Raw genomic sequence first — 15,399 nt, 5'->3', positions numbered from 1 at the left:
TTCTCCTCTGATTCTCTAAAAACTTGCGTTCAGGAGATGACAGGATGCTGTAAAATGGTCCCAAAGCATTTGCTTGAGATTAAATAAAACAAAACATTGTGGATGGAAAAGTTTAAGAAACTGAAAACGGTTTTGCTTCCCATCCCTGTTTCTGGCTGTTTTCTCTTTAACTCACAAGTGCCCTGCTAAGCTCTGTGGATATACAGAAGAGCTTCTGAAAAACGGGACACAAGCCGAGATATATAGGACTCACTGTAATTACACATCTAACAATTTAATAATAATTTCAGAGGAAGAGAGATTGATTTGAAGATTTCCAGACAGGATCAGAGAGGTAATAAGGAAAAAATAAATAGTGTTAGGGTAGGGAGAAATTTTGACTGGCTCATGTAGTTTGCAGCTGCTCTTTGCACCAAATCAAATGTGCTTATAAGTACATAAGTATTGCCACACTGGGACAGACCAAAGGTCCATCAATCCCAGCATCCTGTTTCCAACAGTGGCCAATCCAGGTCACAAATGCCTGGCAAGATCCCACAAAAGTTCAATACATTTTATGCTGCTTATCCCAAATATAAGCAGTGGATTTTCCCCAAGTCATTTTAATAATGGTCTATGGACTTTTCCTTTAGGAAGCCGGTCAAACCTTTTTTTAAACCCCGCTAAGCTAACTGCCTTTACCAGATTCTCTGGCAACGAATTCCAGAGTTTAATTACACGTTGAGTGAAGAAAAAATGTCTCCGATTCATTTTAAATTTGCTACTTTGTAGCTTCATCGCATGCCCCCTAGTCCTAGTATTTTTGGAAACAGTAAACAAAAGATTCATGTCTACCTATTCCACTCCACTCATTATTTTATAGACCTCTATCATATCTCCCCTCAGCCATCTTTCCTCCAAGCTGAAGATCCCTAGCCGCTTCAGCCTTTCCTCATAGGGAAGTCATCCCATCCCCTTTATCATTTTCATCCCCCTTCTCTGTACCTTTTCTAATTCCACTGTATCTTTTTTTGAGATGCAGTGACCAGAATTGAACACAATATTCGAGGTGCGGTCGCACCATGGAGTGATACAAAGGCATTATAATGTCCTCATTTTTGTTTTCCATTCATCCTATATAATAATTCTGACCACCAACGTTCTAATGTGGGACTGCCTGTGTCCGTGGCTCCTGGAGTTGCTGAGCTAGGCTCTGTAGCCAGGGTGATGTCACTCACAGCTGATTCCCTACTCCTCCCCCTGCCTGGGAATCAGCTGTCAGTGCGCCGCTCCCTGCCACTTCGGAGTAAGTGGCAGGGAGCGGCGTATCAAAAAACTACAAGCGCGGCACCACAGAACCCCCCCCCCCCTCTGCGCATCAACCAAGCCCCCCCCCCGGCACATCAAACACCCCATCCCCCCACCCGAAGCACATCAACACCCCCCCCCCCCCGCCGGGCACATCAGCCCCCTCGCCACCCGCAGCTGCCACTGGGAACGCTGTCCGGCCGCTGCTGCTTCTCCTGTTGAGCAGCAGCGGCTGCTACAAAAAGAAAAAAAACCATGTTTTTAAACACAGCCCAAATCATTCACAAATGCCCGAGTCTTAAAACGCAGTCTCTGCAGCCGCTCCTCCTCTCACTTCCACGTCACTGCCTCTGGAGTAAGACCCCGGAGGAGCGCAGCGACGTGACAGGCGAAAGGAGGAGCGGCTGCAGAGACTGCGTTTTAAGACTTGGGCATTTGCGAATGATTAGAGCTGGGTTTAAAAACATTAATCGCTTTTTTTCTTTTGTAGCGGCTGCTGCTGTTCAACAGGAGAAGCAGCAGCGGCCGGACAGCGTTACCACTGGCAGCTGCGGGTGGCGAGGGGGGTTGATGTGCCAGAGGGGGAGGGGATGGTCTCTGGACATGGGCAGCTGGAGGGGGGAGGGGAGGGTCGCTGGACATAGGTGGTTGCAGGGGGGCAGGAGGAGAGGAGGGTCGCTGGACATGGATGGCTGGAGGGGGGCAGGGGAGAGGGAGGTGGGGAGGGGGTCCTGAGACCAGAGAGGTGGGGGTGGGGAGGGGGGGCCCTGCGGGAGGGGGGGTGGGGGCTCACACTCACTCACTCTGGAGTAAGACCCCAGAGGAGCGCAGCGACGTGACAGGCGAGAGGAGGAGCGGCTGCAGAGACTGCGTTTTAAGACTTGGGCATTTGCGAATGATTAGAGCTGGGTTTAAAAACATTTATCGCTTTTTTTCTTTTTGTAGCGGCTGCTGCTGTTCAACAGGAGAAGCAGCAGCGGCCGGACAGCGTTACCACTGGCAGCTGCGGGTGGCGAGGGGGGTTGATGCGCCAGAGGGGGAGGGGAGGGTCTCTGGACATGGGTAGCTGGAGGGGGGAGGGGAGGGTCGCTGGACATAGGTGGTTGCAGGGGGGCAGGAGGAGAGGAGGGTCGCTGGACATGGATGGCTGGAGGGGGGCAGGGGAGAGGGAGGTGGGGAGGGGGTCCTGAGACCAGAGAGGTGGGGGTGGGGAGGGGGGCCCTGCGAGAGGGGGGGGGTGGGGGCTCACACTCACTCACTGTCTCTCACATACACTCTCTCTGACACACTCCCTGCCTATCACGCTCTATCTCTCTGTCAAACACACACAGTCTCACACACACAGACACTCTTTCTCTCACATACTCTCTTTCTCTCTCTCTCTCTCACACACAAACACACACACTGTCTCTGTCTCTCTTTCATTCTCTCTCTGTTAATTTTATTAGAATAATATATACATCTCTGACACACACACTCCATCTCTGTGTGTGTGAGAGAGATGGAGTGTGTGTGTCAGAGATGTATATATTATTTACATTTAACCCTCCATTGCCGTAGGTCTCTCTCTCTCAAACATACACACTCCAAGGAAAACCTTGCTAGCGCCCGTTTCATTTGTGTCAGAAACGGGCCTTTTTTACTAGTTTCCTAAAAATACCCAACATTCTATTTGCTTTCTTAGCTGCCGCAGCACACTGAGCAGAAGGTTTCACTACCCTGGTATAAACATGCCATAAGAGTACATAAGATTAGCCATACTGGATCAGACCAATGGTCCATCTAGCCCAGTATCCTGTTTCCAACAGTGGCCAAGCCAGGTCACAAGTACCTGGCAGAAACCCAAATCGTGGCAACTCAAACCAACTGTAAGCATGTTCCTCAATCAAACTTAACAGAGTATATAATGTCTTCCAGCAGGGCCGTGCCTAGGGTCTCTGGTGCCCCCCTACAGACTATCGGTTGGCGCCCCCCCCCCCCCGCCCCCGTCCAGCAGAGCAGGAACAGAAGGGAGCAGGCAAGTAAGCCGGACCTCAGGAAAAAATAGCACTGTATGTATCCCTCATTGATAAGTCTCTGACTCTAAAGTTTAGCAATTTCATTAAAGCAAAATGTATTTTCACATATCACATCCTATCCAAGGAGAATGTTTTATATATGTCACCCGTCTGTGGTAAAACTTCACACAGTATCAAAATACCTCTAATATGTAGTCGTGCCAGCCGAGGAAACTAACTGTGCTCAGCTCACAAGAGACAGAGTGAACATAAAATAAAACTTCATCCTAAAAGATAATATCGGATGAATGCATGAAGGTGAATATGAATTCCTGTGAATGGAATCAGTTTGATTTACAATAAATCCAGATACTACTCCCTCATATATATAACAAAAAATTATTTAAGTGGAATGGAATTATTTGACTGTACTGGTAAACAGAAAGAAATACTCTTTTGCATTCTAATCTCCTTTGCACCAAAGGATATAATTCAGATCAAACATTTATCTCTGATCAACTATCTCAGATCAAATATTTATTTCAGATCAAATATTAAGGTTTCCTTGCTTACAGTCACTTAAATCTACCTAGCTTATAGGATTTAAACACTCTTAAACTGAAATTCACCCTTTTCTATACTTCATAAACTTCAAGTAATCCTGAAATATTCAGATCCTTTTCTCACTAGAGAAACTTCAATCGTCACCAATCTCTTTTCACTTATATTTTCTCATTTACCACAATCAGGCACTCTTTTATAACTTCAGTCAACAAACACAGGAAGTCACAGCTGGATGTCTCTCTTGGCAAAGGACAGCTCTCACTCTGTTCACTTCTGGGGCAGATTTCTTAACAGAAGCTGATCATCCAATCAGAGAGCTCTATTTGAATGCAGATTAACATACAGACACTCATGGGAATGTTTAGTGAAAAACACCAGACTAATTTGCATATGATTTAAACAAATCTGAGCATATGACAACCAAGTACAGACTCCCAGCACCTGAATTCTGCAATTAGATCTAAGGCAAATACTTTTAAAACTTATTTTTAGCACTTTTAAAATTTCAGGTTAATTTGAATGCTGTTTCAAGCTCTGAAACTCACTCTGACTGTGGAGCTAGCCCCAAACTGAAGCATAAATAGCAATCTGGTTGTATTCTCACGTAACTTGAAGAGCGTGCCTGCCTCAATTAATACTGCTCCTTTGCATGAAAAGGGGAGGGCAGTGGAGATAGGAGAATCACAAGTTCAGGTGAAAGATTTTGCAAGTGAGCAGACTGACGGAAGGCAAGCGGCGCTTACCTCACTTACTGCATCAGCACTGCCCTGTCTTCCAGCCTTATACAGTGGAGGGTACTTTCTTAACATTCAGAAACAATCTAAGCTGCTGAGGATGAAAAAAACATATTGTACATTTTCATATTTCACCAGTCATTTACAAGGAAATCGTAATTGAAACGTTGCGCCAAGAGCCACAGTCTCCTGGCGAATTGTCAAAAATATTTTTTGCCTCTCTTGGGTAGCCCTAGAGAGGTCAGGAAAAATCCAGTCTCTTTGTCCTTCAAACAGACTTTGAGCCTTCTGAAAGTATATACGCATCAAGGAGATCAGGTCCTGTTCAACTACCAAAGTAATCAATAAAGTAGCTCTTTCTACTACTGCAGTTGCAGCTTGCGGGACTCCAAATGTATCCAAACAATCTTATGAAGCTGCTGAAAGATATATATATATATATATTTTATTTTTTTATTTTTTTTTTTTTTTTTTTAATTTCTAGACCACTTTTTCATTATATAATGTGAACGTGGTTTGCAAAGTTGGGCTAATGTCATGAGGGAAAGGAACTCCAATCAATCAATAGGGAAGCAGAGAAGATAAAGAACCTGGGAGATAACTGATTTCTGGGACTAATTTCTGGGAAAAGGAGATGCAGGCAACACAGATACATTTTAGCCATGATTACTGCACATTTTGTGAGGTTACATGTCTTACAAAGACACAGAGGTTTAACTCTGGAACGCTTTGCCGGAGGATGTGGTAAGAGTGGTTAACGTATCTGGGTTTTAAAATATTTCCTTGAGGTATTAGGTATCCCCCTCGAGGGATTACCAGCTATTACCAGGACACAATATATTTCGGGTGCTGTTTTGAGTAAGTTGCCTATAAAGCCCCAATCTGAGGTTAACTTGACAGAATTTCTAGAGCAATCTCTGGAGGTAGTTACTGAAAGAACTACACTGCTAGTTACATTTGCTTTACAATTAGATCGGGACAATATATTTAAACTTTATTTCAGACACATGAACTCTCCTTTTCTTGGATCAAAAATACAGATATTTCCGGATCTCTGTAGAGAGACTCAAAAAAGAAGAAAGCAGTTTTTGACCTTAAAAGAGAGGGTTCTCCGATTAGGAGGATCCTTTATACTAAAGTTTCCTTGTAAATGTTATATTTCCTTGAATGCTGTTAATTACTTTTTTTTTGATCCAGTGAAGTTAAATGAGTTTATTACAACTAAAGAATAATCGCTGTGAATTCCTTGATAGCTTGCGCTTATCCCGGCTGTGATACTGAAGGTTCTACCTACCCTCTTTTTTTTAACCTTTTTTCCCTTATTTTTATTTCCTAGATCTTGGAACAAATAATTTGTGGACTAAATAAGAGATGTTTTTCCTTTTTGTGATATTTACTTAATATGTTAATGTCTGAAGTGTGTATCTATGTACTATTGCATAAATATAAACTTAATAATTCATAAATAAAAAAATAAAAAAAATAAAAAAAATAAAGATGCACTATGTCCATGTTTCAGCCCAACTTAGTATGAGGGCCTCCAAATCTTTTAGTACAGTAACTACTGGAATGCAGGTACTGTTCTCCATCAGTTCAGCAGCTCAAAATGTGCCCATGTTTAAAATGCAATGTGTGTGATCTAGCAGACTCATCTTTTGACTGATGTTACAGAATATACAAGAATATAGCCATTAATATCTACGGAGTATGTCTGAGGAAATATGGACTATTCATCTTGCCCAGCTGTATGTCCTTAAACTTTTGTTCCATATATAGGAAAATAGCAATAGTGAAAATGGAGGATTCTGTTCCGGGTGAAATGTCCTTTCACCACACAAGGAATGCTAATGCAACAGGGTTAAAAATGAAATAAAAGTGTTTTTACCTGTTGTTGTGGAGCTGCTTGTGGTTTTTCGGGGCTGGCACATTTCTGGATCCTTTTGGGGTTCCGGAGGAGGTCTGAGACCAGTTCAATTTTTTTATTTGGTCTAATGTTGAGACCCTTCTAGGGGGTCCAGGGTACTCCTGGCCCATTTTGGGACATTTTTAGGCTAGTGGAAGGTGGCTCCAGGGAGGCTTGCAGCAGGAGTTGTTTGTGTCCAGCAGCCCTGATCGCTGGCTGGCTTCAAGTGAGGGGCAGGGTTGCCAGGTGGAAAATTTTTTTCCCACCCAAACCAGCCTAAATCCAGCTCAAAACCCGCCCAAACTCAAACCCCACCCCTGACACCCCCACCCCCGCGTCATCACCCCCGCCCCTGCCGTCATCAACCTCGCCTCCCCCGTCATCGACCCCGCCTCCCCCGTCATCGGCCCCGCCTTCCCCGTCATCAGCCCCGCCCAGAACATCACTAACCCCACCCAAAACGTCACTAACCCCGCCCCCGCGGCCAAAAAAAAAAAAACGCCTAAAAACCGCCCAAAAGACAAAAAAGAAGCCCAAAAAACCGCAACCCGCTGCGGGCAAAAATTTCCTGCGGCGGGTCGCAGAAAACCGCCCAATTGGGCGGTAAAACCGCCCACCTGGCAACACTGCTGAGGGGAAGGCAGAGAGAGCTTTGCACATGCTCAGTAAGGCTCTGAAGCTCTGAGTAGGCCTGAAATCGAGGCCTGGACAGGGCCTTGGAGCAAATTAATTAATGAAATTCTTTCTGTTAGTAAGGGCATTTGGGGTCCTATTTGCCTGAATTATGGGGATCTGACCAAAATAAATATTAATTTAAAATTGTTTCTTCGGAGAACGCAGTTTTAAGGGGCTGCACATCTTTGGGTGTGCGTTTTGGAATTTTAATGGTTGTATAGGATGGAGGGGAATTTAAGGAACATGAATAGATGGTGTGCAGGAAATTTAATTAATTATTCTATGGGGGTTTTCAGGAAAACACGGTGCGGACAGGAGAAAACGTATTTTTAAAATCTAAAGTTACCAGGGTACCTGGAGGGATGTGTTATACCAGCTCAGCGAGCGGGAGTGGTGTGGCACATACGGGTATTAAAATATTTAGAAAATGTGATTTCTTCATTAAAGTCTGGGACTTTTTGTTTTAAAATGGAGCTGAGCTGACATCAGGAAAATCCAGATTCTATTTTCTCAGCACAAACTAACTCTGGTGTTGGAGAGTTTGATTGGCTCAGGGGGGGCCAGATGATGTCATCCAGTTCTGGTTTCCTTGACTACGGCTTGGGTAGAGAGTTTGATTGGCTCAGGGGGGACAGATGATGTCATCCAGTTCTGGTTTCCTTGACTACAGCTTGGGTAGAGAGTTTGATTGGCTCAGGGGGGACAGATGTTGTCATCCAGTTCTGGTTTCCTTGACTACGGCTTGGGTAGAGCAGGGGAAGAGTAGGAAAAGAGGGCTGACAGGGAGGCTTTTCAATGCTAGCAGAGGAAAAAAAAATGTTGGAGAGTTTGATTGGCTCAGGGGGGACAGATGATGTCATCTAGTTCTGGTTTCCTTGACTACGGCTTGGGTAGAGAGTTTGATTGGCTCAGGGGGGACAGATGTTGGTTTCCTTGACTACGGCTTGGGTAGAGCAGGGGAAGAGTAGGAAAAGAGGACTGACAGGGAGGCTTTTCAATGCTAGCAGAGGAAAAAAAGTGTTGGAGAGTTTGATTGGCTCAGGGGGGACAGATGATGTCATCCAGTTCTGGTTTCCTTGACTACGGCTTGGGTAGAGCAGGGGAAAAGAGGGCTGACAGGGATTCTTTTCAATGCTAGCAGATAGGGCTACCACATTTTGTCCCCCCAAAAGGAGGACACATGCCCCGCCCCCACCACACACACCCCACCCCTTTCACACCTTCGCTCCACCCCTGTCACATTTTCCCCTCCCCCCTGTCACACACCCCGTCACCCCCCCCCCCCCCTTACCTTAATACTGCCCTGGTGGTCTAGTGACCTCTTCGGGGCAAGAAAGAGCCCCCTCTTTCCTGCCCAGAGCACTGCCATGCATGCATCCTTCCTGTTGCTGATCTCTGCGCCGATTCAAAATGGCCTCCGAGAGTTGAAGTGACCTCGCGAGACTTCAACTCTCGGCGGCCATTTTGAATCGGCGCCGAGATCAGCAACAGGAAGGAAGCATGCAGGGCAGTGCTCCGGGCAGGAAAGAGGGGGCTCTTTCCTGCCCCGAAGGCGGAAGAGATCACTAGACCACCAGGGCAGTAGTAAGTAAGTAAGGGGAGGGAGGCTAGCAATCTGCCTGTTTGTCCGGATTTCTGGACAAATGGGCAGATTGGTAAAACCCGCCCGGTTGCCCGGACATGTCCTCAAAAAGAGGACATGTCCTGGTAAATCCGGACATATGGTAACCCTACTAGCAGAGGAAAAAAGTTTTATTTCTGCAGAGAAGAGGCCAAGAGAAAACAGAGGCTATTTCAGTGAAAGGCTGATAAAGCAGAGAATCATTTTGGAAGCTGTACTGGTAGGAGTAGGGAATTGAAAAGGGATTCTCCAGTGCTCCAGACAAAGGGGTTTAATTTTATATGAGAAAGGCCAAAGTGGCACAGAAGTTATTTCCCAACAATTGTTGGGATTCGGAGTGAGCACCTTAAGGGTGTTGGGCTGGGGAGTTTCCAGTTGAAGGAGAGAGAGTTTATTATTTTAAGAGGGCAATTATACAAGAAAGTAGTGACATTGGAGGAATAGACTCCAGAATATAGCACAGGATTCTTGAACAGGGTGGCTTAGAGGGTTTTTTTTATTTATCTCCAAGAGCTGACATTAGAGGAGGATCTGTCAGATGAAGAAGCTGGGCCTGGTTTTAAGGTTAGCCAGTACTAGTGCCAGAACCCCTGTATCAGTGTCACAGTAGTGTTTAAGGTCCTGTTCCTGTGCACCAACTGCATTAAAGCAGGTTCCTGTGAGTTCCAACAGCAATCCGGAGTGGCAGCTGCTGTTGTTCCTAAGTGACAGCGGTGGTTCCTGACAGTTCCAGTTTCCTGCAGCAAGGGAATTCCTGACTGAAACCGTGAAGTAGAGGATAAGTTGGTTTTTTTTTAAATTCTAAATAATTTTCCAGAACTATTTTTTTTGTGTGTTTTGTGTGCACACATAAATTTAGTTTTGGACTGTTGAAATGGTTAAGGAAATTTTAAGCTTATGCGCTAGCTTTTCTTGCAATATCAAAGTTCATCACTCACTTACCTGAGAGCCATAGGCGTAGACTGGGGGGGGGGGGCGAGGGGGGGCAATGCCCCCCCAAACGACGATGAGGCGCCGCCGCGCCATTAGTTAAAAAAAAAAAAAAAAACACATGCACGCACGCGCTCCTCTCCATCCGCTTGGCTTCCCTGCTCTCTCTGTCTGCGTCCCGCCTTCCTCTGACGTCAGAGGAAGGCGGGACGCAGACAGAGAGGGCAGGGAAGCCAAGCGGAGTAGCGGACGGAGAGGAGCGTGTCCGTCTACCCCTCTCTCTTCCTTCCTCCCTCCCTCCGCCGCAGGCAGCAGTCTTTTCCAGCGTTCCTGGCAGCGGTAGCGATGTACACGCTGCCTTTGGCTCTGCCCCGAAGCCTTCTCTTCAAGTTCCTGTTCCCGCATAGGTGGGAACAGGAACTTGAAGAGAAGGCTTCCGGGGCAGACCGAAGGCAGCGTGTACATCGCTACCGCTGCCAGGAACGCTGAAAAAGCTGAAGACTGTTGCCTGCACCGGAGGGAGGGAGGGAGGGAGGAAGAGAGGGGGTAAACGGAGTCACCATCTTGGACCTCGCGGGGGGGGGGGGGGAGCAGAGGGAAGATGGATGGGACTGGGAGGAGTGGGGAGCAGAGGGAAGGAGCAGGAGATGAATGGGACTGGGAGGGGTGGGGAGCAGAGGGAAGGAGCAAGAGATGGATGGGACTGGGAGGGGTGGGAAGCAGAGGGAAGGAGCAGGAGATGAATGGGACTGGGAGGGGTGGGAAGCAGAGGGAAGGAGCAAGAGATGGATGGGACTGCGAGGGGTGGGGAGCAGAGGGAAGGAGCAACAGATGGATGGGACTGGGAGGGGTGGGGAGCAGAAGGAAGCCTACTGGAAAGAAGACACTGAATAAAACAGAAGACACTGGGACCAAAGCGAATAGAAAAACTAAATGATCAGACAACAAAGGTAGATAAAAGTATTTTATTCATAATTTATTAATTGAAATGTGTCAGCTTTTTGAAATGTGCATCTGTGATATTTTGCCTGTAAATTCAATTCCTTCCTCCACATTAGCATATTCATTTGCATATGTATATATGCAAATGATATGCTAATATGCTCCGCCCATTCTTTGCCCCCCCCCAAATGAAACAGTCAAACTACGCCTATGCTGAGAGCTGAAAGTTCCTGAGGTTCCTGAAAGTTCCGGATGTATCTGATGCTGTTCGTTTGACCTGTGGAAAAAAATAAACAATTTTAAACCAAAGAAAACTTGTTCTTGGCTAAGGTCAAGAAAGGAGCAAAGGTTATGGACTATTAAAGTACTTATCTGATGATTTGCTGGGACTTGGTTTTTCTGGGTTTCAGTTCAGAGAATTCCTGAACTTGGTTCTTTGAAATCCGGAACCCTAGGAAGAGAATGAGCTTGAAGTTACTGGGAAAAGTGAATTTTTTGTTAGCGTACAGATTAATAATATGTACTTTTGCATGTTGTCACTTCAGTTGAGCCATTTGAAGTTAAAAAGTATTTTTGAAAGTAATTTAAGTTTCCACACGGTGGAAAAGAATTTGACTTATAAGATTCTCAAAGGGTTGTAAAAGGTTTTAATAGAAAGAGAAGTATTTTGGGCTGTTTAAACTATTTAAATGTGTTAACTGCTAAACAAGTGTTGGCTGTGGAATAAACAAAAACATATTTACCTGTTAAACAGTGGTTTACTGCTTTACTCCCGTGAATGGGGCTCCTCACACTCTGAAAATAATCAACTCTGTTAATAAAAATGATTTTATTTTAGTTACTTTATTCCTTTATTACATAAAAAAGGCAGTAGTGCTGGGTGGAAGTGTGCACCGCTTCAGGGGAAACATCTTACCCCGGTGCTGTGACCAATAGCAAATTTTGTTATTGTTGTGAAGCGGAGCAGCGCTGAAACCTAGGGGGCGCTACACTAAGTCGCTGAATAACTTTCATCCTGAGGGATCTGCCAAGCCTTTTTAGACTGTCAGTGTTTTGAAGAGCTTTATGAAGTACAAAATTGAACCGTCAGTCAAAGCAGTGTCATAAATTGAGGAGCAATATGTTGGTGACACAATAAACCAGCTAAATGTCTGGCAGCTGCATTTTGGATCAATTACAAAGCTCTTAACTACACTTGGGAAATATCCAAACACAGTGAATTGCAAAAATCCAGCTTGCTCAAGACCAAAGCGTAAAGCACAGTTTTGTAATCCTCACTACTTAGCATAGTTTAAAGTCAACTGAATAATCTAGGGTGCTAAAAAACCAAAAGGTAACTGAACATCAAAGTCCCACGGGATAAATAGAGGTATGCAGGGAAGTGGGAACAGACAGGGCCGCCGAGAGACTAGGCCAGGGCCGGGGCAAGGCCGCCCTGCCTCCACCCCACTCCTTGCAGTTACACACTTATGCACCACCTTATAGAATACTAGAGTAAGTCGGCATCAGCATATTTACATGAAGGCACCCAATGATGTCATATGAATGGCAGGTGGAATTGGTCGGGTCTAAGTGTGTCAGCCTTGGTGTGTAACTTATAGAATTCTACACGTGCCCCTCCCATGCTCCGCCCATGCTCTACCCATGCCTCCTTGCAGTTACACGCTAAGGCACTTATACACTAACTTATACACAACGTTCTAAATTGGTTTAAGGGTTTCCTAACCGCTCGCTCATATCAAGTGACATCAAACTCGATTACATCAGCTACATGGACACCTGAATGCAGAGTTCCACAGGGATCCCCCCTCTCACCAACCATATTCAACCTAATGATGACACCCTTGGCTAAACTACTATCGAACCAGAATCTAAACCCTTATATATACGCTGATGATGTAACGATTTACATCCTATTCAAACAAGATCTAAGAGAAATCTCCCATGAAATCAACCAAAGCCTACATATTTTGAACTCCTGGGCAGACGCATTTAAACTGAAACTCAACGCAGAAAAAACCCAATGCCTAGTGCCTAGTACTCACCTCGCAATACAACAAGACTGAATTCACCACCATCAACACACTTAAACTAAGTCTACCAATTTCGGATACCCTCAAAATTCTTGGAGTCACCATTGACCGACACCTAACACTTGAGAATCACGCAAAAAACATAACTAAAAAGATGTTTCATTCAATGTGGAAACTAACAAGAATCAGACCATTTTTTCCACGGAGTGTCTTCCGCAACCTGGTACAATCATTGGTACTTAGTCATCTGGACTATTGTAACTCACTTTACGCTGGCTGCAAAGAGCAAATACTTAAAAAACTCCAGACAGCCCAGAATACAGCAGCCAGACTAATATTTGGCAAATCAAAATACGAAAGCGCAAAACCCCTATGTGAAAAACTACACTGGCTCCCACTCAAAGAACGCATCACATTCAAACTTTGTACCCTAGTCCATAAAATCATCCATGATGACGCCCCAGCATACATGTCAGACCTAACAGAACTACCACCCAGAAACGCAAAAATATCTTCCCGCACATTCCTCAATCTTCATCCTCCCAAGTGTAAAGGCTTGAAATACAAATTAATGCATGCATCAACCTTTTCCTATACAAGCACACAGCTCTGGAACGCGTTGCCACACAACCTGAAAACGGTCTATGAATTGACCAACTTCCGCAAACTACTGAAAACTTATCTCTTTGACAAAATATATCATAAAGATCAACACGTATAACTGCAGTATCTCTAATATATCCAGAAAAGTTCTTTAATGTCTTTTGCTTTAAAACTATCATGTATTTCACGTATCTCTAATATATCCAGAAATGCTCTTTAATGTCTTTTGCTCTAAAATCATCATGTATTTCACCACCATGTAACCCAAAACCCTCTGTTAAACCAATTGTATGTTCTCTTCTACCTCCATCACCCTTGAAGAATTGTAAGCCACATTGAGCCTGCAAAGAGGTGGGATAATGTGGGATACAAATGCAATAAATAATAATATAGAATAGTGAGTAGTGCACTTGTGCACGAATCTGCCAATTAAGGAATCACTTGCATGCGCAAGACCTGTATAACTGCAGATGCCCTGATACTTATTTCTTTATTTGTTGCACTTGTATCCCACATTTTCCCACCTATTTGCAGGCTCAATGTGGCTTACATAGTTCCGTGATGGCGATCGCCAATTCCGGTATGAGAAATACAGGGTGGTATTGCGTTAAAGTTCATAAGTGACAGAGTAAATTAAGTAGTAAGGAGAAAGAGTTAAGTTTTGTTCGGTTATGGTGTGAGTTTTGTTCTGTTGCAGGGTTCAGGTGTTTAAGTTGGATCATTATGGTATGTCTTTTTGTAATGTAACAGTTAAGGTGTATATATTGCATATCTTTCCATTGCTAAGTTGTCAAGTAGCTAAATTATGTGTTTAAAGGAATCACAAATGCACTGCTAAATATTTTTTTATATAATTAATTTAATGTCAGGGTTTACATTTGGGAAGGTGTGGTTTCCTCTTCCATGAGAATGAAGAAAATCTTCTTGCTTCTTGCACTGATCTCTCTCAGTCTGGGAGCACTGGGTGATGATTCTAAAGAAGGTAAGAAATTCTACCACTTTCCATTTCATGAGACCTCAAATATTTTGCAAAGTTTGTTTTCTTCTGTTTCCTTTCCCTTTTCTGACTGTGAATAAATATCCAGGTTCTGTACAAAGAATGCACTGTAGGGACGGAACAGTTAGAGGAGTGAAGCCTAAACGTCCTTTTGTTCCTGAGAGAAAGCAGACAGCAAATCACACACTGAAAAAAAATAATCAGCTCCCTATGATTGAAAGAATACATTAAAAAAAATGGTTTAAGGGTTGGGAAAAATAAATTGTGCACACTCCTCCAAGACTGCAGGGGACACTGTTGGATGATTCACATAATTTCCTATTGTGTGACTCATCCAAGATGGTGGTGAGTAGTGTGAAACAGGAAGTGCCCATAGGGATGTCCACTACTCGCCGCTATCTTGAAAAGGGGCCAGGGCAGTTATGATGTCACTTCCTGTGATATCACCAAAAAAGAGTGGGGCTTAGGCAGGGCTATGCAAAAGGGCAGGGTTTGGGTGAAGTTATGCAAAAGGGGCAGGGCTATGATGTCACATCCAAAGATGCCATCAAAAGGGGTGGGGCAGACAGAGTGGGTGTGGCCTAGGCAGATCTTCAATTCTGATTGGCTGATTTGACAGGTGTGGCCACCTGTCAATAATATGCAAATTACATTTGACAAAAGGTGTGTAACCTATACTACTTACATATATGCATATAGTATTGGGAAATAACTCTTTGTGAATTTCTGAAAGAGGACAGGTTCTTAACATTGCTTCTGTCACATAAAATGTTAAGCTCCCTCCCAACCCCCCCCCCCCCCCCCCAACCAAACATACAAAGGGCACCGGAAACAGCACAACACAAAAAATTTGGGGCTGCACACTTGTATTGAGAATACAGCCTGAGATGAGTGCTATACTCCTTTAGAGGCTAAATACTGGGTTAGAGAAACAGAGGGGTGAGAGGTAGAGGTGAACAGCCAAAACATTTTCACATCATATCATTCCCTGTGTTGTTTGGAGGAGTGTTTGGTTTTATTGGGGGGGGGGGGGGGGTCATTTCAGGAACAATGTCGCTAAGAGTGCATAGTCTTTTGGAAAAAGTGCATACACTTCTGAAAGAGTTGTGCGCT

The 15,399-nt window shown here is 44.5% G+C and overlaps 1 protein-coding gene across 1 annotated transcript in view; it reads left to right on the top strand.

Moving 5' to 3' along the window:
* Positions 1 to 15,399, top strand: part of LOC115461775 (CD5 antigen-like) — a 73,653-nt gene that overhangs the window by 485 nt on the left and 57,769 nt on the right. The window contains exon 2 of the mRNA XM_030191820.1: positions 14,159 to 14,271. Within this exon, the coding sequence (XP_030047680.1) occupies positions 14,193 to 14,271 (79 nt within the window). The 5' untranslated portion in view covers positions 14,159 to 14,192. The remainder of the gene's footprint in view (positions 1 to 14,158; positions 14,272 to 15,399) is intronic.

This window comes from Microcaecilia unicolor, chromosome 2 (genome assembly GCF_901765095.1).
Source record: "Microcaecilia unicolor chromosome 2, aMicUni1.1, whole genome shotgun sequence".
Taxonomy (NCBI): domain Eukaryota; kingdom Metazoa; phylum Chordata; class Amphibia; order Gymnophiona; family Siphonopidae; genus Microcaecilia; species Microcaecilia unicolor.
Note: the sequence above shows the minus strand (reverse complement) of the source record. Positions and strands in the feature narration are given on the sequence as shown.